This window comes from Vollenhovia emeryi, unplaced genomic scaffold (assembly GCF_000949405.1).
Source record: "Vollenhovia emeryi isolate VEMERY1.0 unplaced genomic scaffold, V.emery_V1.0 DF939170.1, whole genome shotgun sequence".
Classification (NCBI taxonomy): Eukaryota; Metazoa; Arthropoda; class Insecta; order Hymenoptera; family Formicidae; genus Vollenhovia; species Vollenhovia emeryi.
This window is the reverse complement of record NW_011967196.1, coordinates 801,764-809,311: the sequence shown is the minus strand read 5'-3', so window position 1 is coordinate 809,311 and position 7,548 is coordinate 801,764. Positions and strand designations below refer to the sequence as shown.

The window sequence follows — 7,548 nt, the reverse complement described above, 5'->3', positions numbered from 1 at the left end:
AGGAACAGAAAACAAACCCATTGACTTCCAGCGCCCAATATCGGAATATTTTTGTCCAATCAAGAATAGTGCGCGCGACCAGCTCACGATCTATTGAACAGATATAAAAGATAATAGGGAACTAAAGTAACGATAAAAGTAACGGCTGAATTCGTTACCGTTACTGTAAAAATGCAACGACGTTACCGTTACCGTTACAGACATAAAAAAGTAACGATCGTTACCGAAAAAAAGTAACGAAAATTGTAACGGCGTTACAAGTAACGCGTTACTTCCCAACCCTGCTTATCTGTAGTGGTAGCTGCCTTGTAAAATTCGTGAATCCGATTGGCGTATTCTCTTAATCTTGAGCGAATTTAAGAGCCTACGCCCAGAGGGTCAATTCTCTAGTGAAAATGCTAAAAATGGGTAGCTCTATCCTAGTATAACTGGTAGGTCCACTCTGTCGGCGCCAAGGGGGAAACCGCTGGCCAAAATCTTGTACACCAATGCCTACTGGGCGTCGCTTTATCTTGTTATCGGATTTTATCTTATTATACCTTTATAATGCCCCAGCAAGGTCTAATGTCCAAGCTAACGCTTGGACGGAGTGGACCTACTAGTTATACTATGATGTAAACTAGGCTAAAGCCGTTCACTTTTAGCATTTTTACTATATCGTAAGATGCAGAATTGACCCCCAGATTCATGAATTTCACAACAGTTGCAGAGCAGCTTTTTCTGCTGAATACAGCCAACGACTCCGAAGTTGTCTCAACTGATTGACCGGTGTATCCCAAGAGGTTTTATATTAAAAAAAAAAAAAAAAGAGGGAGATGGCACGTGCTTATCGTGAGCGAAAAGTTGAGTGTACATTAAAACTATATTGAAAGATAAAAAAATATAACAATGTTAAGCTAACAAATATTTAGACGTACTGTGTTCGAAGAAAAATGCGCAAGTTTAGAGAACATTTACAAAGGGTTTATTGTATGCGTAAAGAAGTGTTAAAAATAGATCATTTTCTATATCCTTTGGAAACAGATTTATGGACTCGCGATAGACTCAAGTTATCTCTTTCACTTCATTTAAAATAAATCTTTTAACCCGGAAAATGCAGGGAAATTCACGACATAATTCTTGCGTAATGAAAAATTATTGGACGTATTTACGACAGATCTGTCTTTAAATAATATCGACCTATTCTCAACGCTGCCCTTTGCGTTACTGAATATAATATTGAACACCGGGCAAACAATGAGAATGGAAAATGAAATAAATAAAATATGAAACAGTACGATGTATCACACGCCTCAAATCTAAATATAAATCTACGCTATTATTAAGTTTGAGCAATTATCACTGTCGAAACTTAACAAAAAATTCATCCATTTCTCTTCTTCCAACGTCGGTGTTACTTGATGAAGTATTAATATTGTGAATTTTTGCCGAGGCAATTACGCATTTCACTCGTTCTTCGTGCTCGAGGATACGCGTAATGAAAACGGATTCACGGCGACGGGATTAAAACAGACTTCTCATTTTGTCACAGCCACGGTTCGCCGTCAGACGCTCGGTTTGCAAGGGACGTTTCCTCGGTGTTAGATTCAATCCTTCGTAGTCTGTGCTCGGGCTGCGCGACATGTGCTCTGAAGATGTACACGTTAGTTTTAACCTTCTCGTGCCAGCAATATGGGATTTTAAACTTGTCGGAATATCAAAGAGCTCGCGGCAAACCTTTGGAACCCTTCGAATGCAATTTCGAATGGCGCAGCAGTCGAGAGTAACAGGGCGAAAACAGCTTTCCTTTGAACAAGATTTGCTCACACTTGGTAGAGTGTGCGCGAGGAGACAGCCAGCCGCTCATGCTGCTCCAAGAGCTGCTGAAGTCCAACAAAGCTGCGGGTAGCTCGCGCAACGGGCGACACTCGCGTTTGTGCCTCCTAAATAAATGTTTGTGCTTGCCTAAAAATTAACACATTCCTGTGACGTTCGGTTTTAACTTCGAAACGGGGCGACCTTAACGAGCAATACCTTCCACCGGCGACGAACACAATCTCTCATAAAACAGATGGTCGCTCGTGCTCTGTTCGAGATTGAAACTGATCCTCGGAGACTGCAATAGAATGTAGTTTGCGATTGACGCATTGACCGCGTCGAAATCGACGCGAGCGATTTTTATTCCCGGGGACACCGCACGTTGCTTATTCCTGTATATACCGCGGATTCTCACGTTCAACGTGTCGAACAGAATTCGCAGAGATTTCATCTTTATGCAGGAATTCTGAACGAGCGGCAGACACGGCGACAGATCGGAGAGATCGGCGATGCTCTCGTGATACATTTGCACGAATGTCAAGTGCAGCAGCGACAGCAAAGCGGAGAAGACGATGGCGCCGTTCGTATGTAAATTGCGGGTCGTGTGCTTAAATTGAAAAAGAGAAGGAAATGATGGTCCGCGCGCGAAATTTTTACTCGATTACCTTACCTGAGATCGCGTATATAACAAATAACGATCGCGGCAAATTTCAGGAAATTCGTCCGCGTCAAACGTCCTAAAGTTTAAGAGCCTCAGGACAAGTTTGCACAAACGATCGCAGGATTCCTCTAATTCGTTCAATTCTTTGTTCCTTCTATGTATATACTGGACTTTCTTGAAAATGTTCTTCTTCCATACTGCAACGCGAGAAGGAACATCGTGAAAAATCAATGAATAATTATGTCGCCACGAGAGAAATATTTATCGTACACTAACAGCCTATGATACTAGAATCCTCGACATTCGTCAGTCGTTTTTTAATTAACGGATTAGCCGGCAAATCAGAGACCAGTCTTCTTATATTCTCCTTTCTGTCGAAAATCTCCGATTTATACGCACTCGATAGCTTTATCTCATCGCTAAAATACACAATGCGATTATATGTAAATCAATGTGTCACCATTGTACGAACGGAAGTGGCGATTTACTTGAGAAAATTATTTGCAGCATCTAGTATCTTCTCTGTCTCCTTACGAGTCCGCATCGCAACGCTGCACTTTTGCGCGATTACCTTATCGAGGTACATTATCGTTAAACCCTGCACTGGACTTGTACTTGGCGCGTTCAACAATTCTCCTTGAACTGAAGAAATCAACTCGGATAAGTATTTACGCGAATTGGCATGAAAGTACAATACCTTGCCTAACGGAAATACATTACTGTAAGCATGAGATTGATGAAAAGTAGATTGAAAGATTACCGAATGTATCTCAAAGTGAATCGTAATTTTAATATTTAATGCAACACTGCGAGATATAAGAAAGGCTAAAGTATATCGCTGAAAAAGGACAAAAACTTTCGAAATACGTTTTAGATGTTATACAATTTAGTGAAAAATATGTCACTTTTTAATGAAAACTTTTTGAAATAATTTTCTACTGAAATGACAATGAAACTAACGAAAATTGTCGCATATAGCCCAGTAGAATTTCATAATATTTTCAGTGAAATGTCACCAGGGTCTCTCTCTACGTTCGGTGCACTACGTACGTTCCTCTTTGACGTAAGCTCCGAGCGCGAATTGCGACAGCTTCCACATGATAATCTGAAACTTGGTCCCTCCCGCCAGTATCAAGTGGGACAGCAGTATCGGGGGGAAATTGAGATCGGGATTGTCTTGCGACAGGAGGCGCAGGAAGCTTTTCATCTCGACGCGGTACGTCACTTCGTCCCTCTTGGACAAGATCGGCCACCTGACCACTTGTTTAAACAGTTTTGCGTCACACACCGTCGACAGGTAATGCGTCACGTGTAGAAAACCCGCCGTGTTAGGTTTGTCGAACATACCCTTTTACCAAAGAAAGCTCGGATTAGAGATTCTTAGGGCCAGTTTCACAAACGTCGTTTTACCGCTAACCCATGGTTGATTGATCCTCCGTCTCTTCTTGGATAACAAGTTAGAGAAAGATAGGAAGTCGACTGAACTCTGGTTAACAGTTAACCGACGTTTGTGAAACTGGACCTTAATATAACTCGCTCGCATACACGTATGAAAGTTTTCGTACCTTTTTAAAGTGCCGCTGAAACTCGACGGACGGCGTCACGACTTGCGTAAGCAACGACACATTCTTGTAAAACGACGCGCCGACGGCTGTAATTAGAGTTTCTTGCGGTCTACTCATCGCGTACACGTGAACTCAATTAGCCTGCTCCGTCCGTGGCAATTACCTGCGCCGTGACGCATGTTTAATCTGCATGAATACATGGTTGTTTAAAAGACTTTGTTATCTAATGTTTGTATACAGACGCGGTCGTTTAGTCTTACGTGAGAGACCTGCTCCTCCTAGCTCGGCTCCTCGCGCTCTCCGCATCTCTCGTATTTTCCCTCTCACAGCCCCGACGCCCAATTACACCATAGAAGCCATAGAATAAGATTATACGCCTGTTGGGGAGGGGGGGGGGGGCGACATAACTTTTCTCTCATTGGTCTGCCCAGAGCAATGTCGGAATGCGCGGAAGGGTCGAAACAAATTCTATATACTATGGTAGTATACGGGGTGTCCCGTATTTTAACTTGGACAGTAAAATATCTCAGAAACTAAGCCCGGCAAACAAAAATGTTTCAGACAAGAGTTGTATGGTTTCGAGGGGGACATAAGATGGCACCATTGGCTTGACCTTGAAGAGTTGTTTGAAGGCCACGCGAAGGTCACCTTCAATTTTTTAACGGCACCCCCTATTGTTTGTTATACCATCTTAGTCTACAAATTAATGCGAACCACTTTTGTCTGAAACATTTTTTGATTTACCTAATACTTCTCGAGATATTCAAGATAAAATTTATAACTTTTTCAATGTTTAGGTTGTGATATCTCGATAACTGTTTGTCGGAGGGAAAAGTGGTGCGGAACTTTTTTTACTTGATTTGGTCTGAGGAATATGCTGTCGCAATAGTGTTCCAATTATTCAACATTTTTGTGTATTAACATACACCAAATTTATATGAGACACCCCGTATAGAAGGTTTCGGCGCACGGCGACGGTGGCGACATCTCGCGCCAGCGGCGTCGACGGGGGCGAGATTTGACAGCCGCATGGACGACGCGGAAACGTCAAAGCCGAGATGTAGAGATCCCGAGGAGCAATAAGAAGATTAAGAACATGATTGATGAGAAGGGTGAAGCGCACAACCGGAGGTAACGTATCCAAACGGATTCGGATAACGGATCGAGGTTACCTAATCTTTGGGAAGAGAGGCTCTCGGGGGCCGGGAAACGTCGCGGAGCGTTGACGGTTTTGTCGAACGGCGGAGAGATGTTTATAGTGACGAAGGAGATCGACAGCGAGAACATCAGCAAATTGTGCCGGACGTGCCTGCGTGAGGACGGCGACAAGATGGTGTGCCTGTTCGTGGGACCGGCCGGCTCCTCGCTCGCCGCCAAGCTGCGATCTCTCTCCTGTCTGGAAGTGAGCGGCGCTTACTTCTTACCCCCCGGGTTTCGGCGTGGCTTACCAGAGAGATTGAGACCCTGTGTTTTACTCGTAGGTCTGGCAGGGAGACGGCCTGCCCGAAAAGATGTGCGACCGTTGCGTCACGAGGGCGGAGTCGGCACTTTTGTATCGCGAGCAGTGTCGCGCCGCGGACAGAGCCCTGAGGCAGGCGGCGTTGAAGGTAAGGCTCTTACCCCGGTTTTTACCAACGTCGTAACATATTTTGTGTTATTCTAAAGGGATTTTACGCCTCGGCTGTAGCATACGTGCCGCTTGAATGAAGAATATGTTGAAATACAGGTGTCCAGGCTGACGTCGTACACCACCGTCTCCGGGTGCAAGCTCTATCAGAATCAGCAGAGTCAGGGATTCGTGCCCGTGCAGAATTCTCACAAGACGCTCAAGTGCGTGGAGTGCGGCGCGGTGTTTATGAGCTACCAGGAGCTCTGCGCGCATAATCGACTACACCTGCCCTTTATTCAGGACAACATACCCATGCAACATATGCACATCGTGGAGTCGCAGAATCCGTATCTCAATTTCACTCACGTCAGCTCGAACTTCGCCAACAACAGTGTCCCGAGCGCGCAGCTGTCTCCGCTAGTCAGACCAAGTGTGATGCATACTATGTCGCTGAACGAAGAGAATTCGAGTCGCGCCGCCTGTGCCTTACACTGCTCTCTGTGCAATCACACCTTTACCAATAGGAGGCAGTTGATAAGTCACAATATAACGCACAACAGCACAGAGAGCGTCGATATGTCGTGCGACAATGAAAACATCGAGATCTGCGAGAATTCCAATCATATCCCACAAAATCTCAGCTACGAGAGGTCGATCCACTCCGTCGACAATCCCATTCAGAACTTGTCGTACCAGAGATCCACCGTGGACGACGCCGACGGGATGCAGAACATAAACTTCCCGGAAAACATTGATCTCGATGGCGTCCAGGAGAACAGCTCGGAACGCATGCAGAACGTAACGATACATTCCGAGAACGACGTGTCGATTGCCGAGAACTTGAGGTTCATAAAGTCGCCTGGGAGAGACAGGCAGCTCGCGATTGAATACCACGGTTGTCCAGGCGACGACAATTACAAGCAGCCTCTCGACGTAAAAGCCGCGGAAGATGTCCACTCTAAGAAGCATCGGTGCGAGATATGCTCGAGGCAATTTTTGCAAAAGTCCAAATTATTCGCTCATCAATTGTCACACTCCGGCCAGCAACCGTTCAAATGCCTGAGCTGCGGCAAAAGTTACGCATCCAAGAGCAAACTCAGCGCGCATATGAGATTGCACACCAAAACCAACGTGCATCAATGTAAAGTGTGCGACAAGATATTTTCGTACCCGTCGTACCTGGAGGAGCACGTAAAGGTCCACAACAAGAGCGACAATACACCTCGGAGCAAGGACTACGAATGCAGCACTTGCAGCAAGCGTTTTCGGCTTTTGAAAAATTTGAAAGCTCACGAGAGACTTCATACCGGAAGGGGTTTGGTGCAATGCGAAATTTGTGATAAGAAATTTAGCCATAATTATAATCTCAAGATGCACCTGCGAACGCACAAGACGTCGAGGGTGCACAAGTGCGAGTACTGCGACAAGCGCTTCGTACAGAAGGGCAATCTGGTCGAGCATTTGCGAATTCACACTAAAGTGAAGCCTTTCGCGTGTAAATTGTGCGGCAAGAGATTCGCGCAGTCGAGTCACCTTAAAAGCCACGAGATCTCGCACGGCACAGTGCGGCAACACCAGTGCCGACTGTGCGGAAAGAGATTCAAGCTGGCCAATCATTTGAAACGGCATTTAAATTTACATACCGGTTCGAAGACTTATAAGTGCAATCAGTGTAACCAAATGTTTTCGCAGTCTTTTAGTCTGACGAGACACTTGAAGAAGCATAGTGAATTACACATATAATTTATGTATAATAAACTGTAATTTATGTACATATCAATGCGAATGGCAATTGCGAATATATGTTTTATAATTATTAGATTATTCTTCGCGCGTGATTGTAATTGTTATGTTTTTCAGTCTCTCGTAACTATTGTCTTTCAAAAAAATCTAAAGTCTCGTCTACAATTTGCTCT

At 44.6% G+C, this 7,548-nt stretch overlaps 2 protein-coding genes across 2 annotated transcripts; one reads left to right on the top strand and one right to left on the bottom strand.

The window, feature by feature from the left end:
* Positions 1-844: 844 nt before the first annotated feature.
* Positions 845-4,365, bottom strand: LOC105563877. The gene is made up of 9 exons (XM_012015839.1): positions 4,284-4,365; positions 4,024-4,209; positions 3,509-3,806; positions 2,947-3,100; positions 2,735-2,877; positions 2,468-2,655; positions 2,014-2,404; positions 1,717-1,944; positions 845-1,628 (listed from the first exon to the last, which is right to left on the bottom strand). Exons 2-9 carry the CDS (start codon positions 4,138-4,140, stop codon positions 1,504-1,506), a joined length of 1,644 nt encoding a protein of 547 aa, XP_011871229.1. The 5' UTR covers positions 4,141-4,209; positions 4,284-4,365; the 3' UTR covers positions 845-1,503.
* Positions 4,366-4,998: 633 nt separating this feature from the next.
* Positions 4,999-7,453, top strand: LOC105563876 (zinc finger protein 808-like). Its single transcript, XM_012015838.1, has 3 exons — positions 4,999-5,425; positions 5,505-5,630; positions 5,750-7,453. The coding sequence occupies exons 1-3, from the start codon at positions 5,273-5,275 to the stop codon at positions 7,373-7,375; spliced, it is 1,905 nt and encodes a 634-aa protein (XP_011871228.1). The 5' UTR covers positions 4,999-5,272; the 3' UTR covers positions 7,376-7,453.
* Positions 7,454-7,548: the final 95 nt, after the last annotated feature.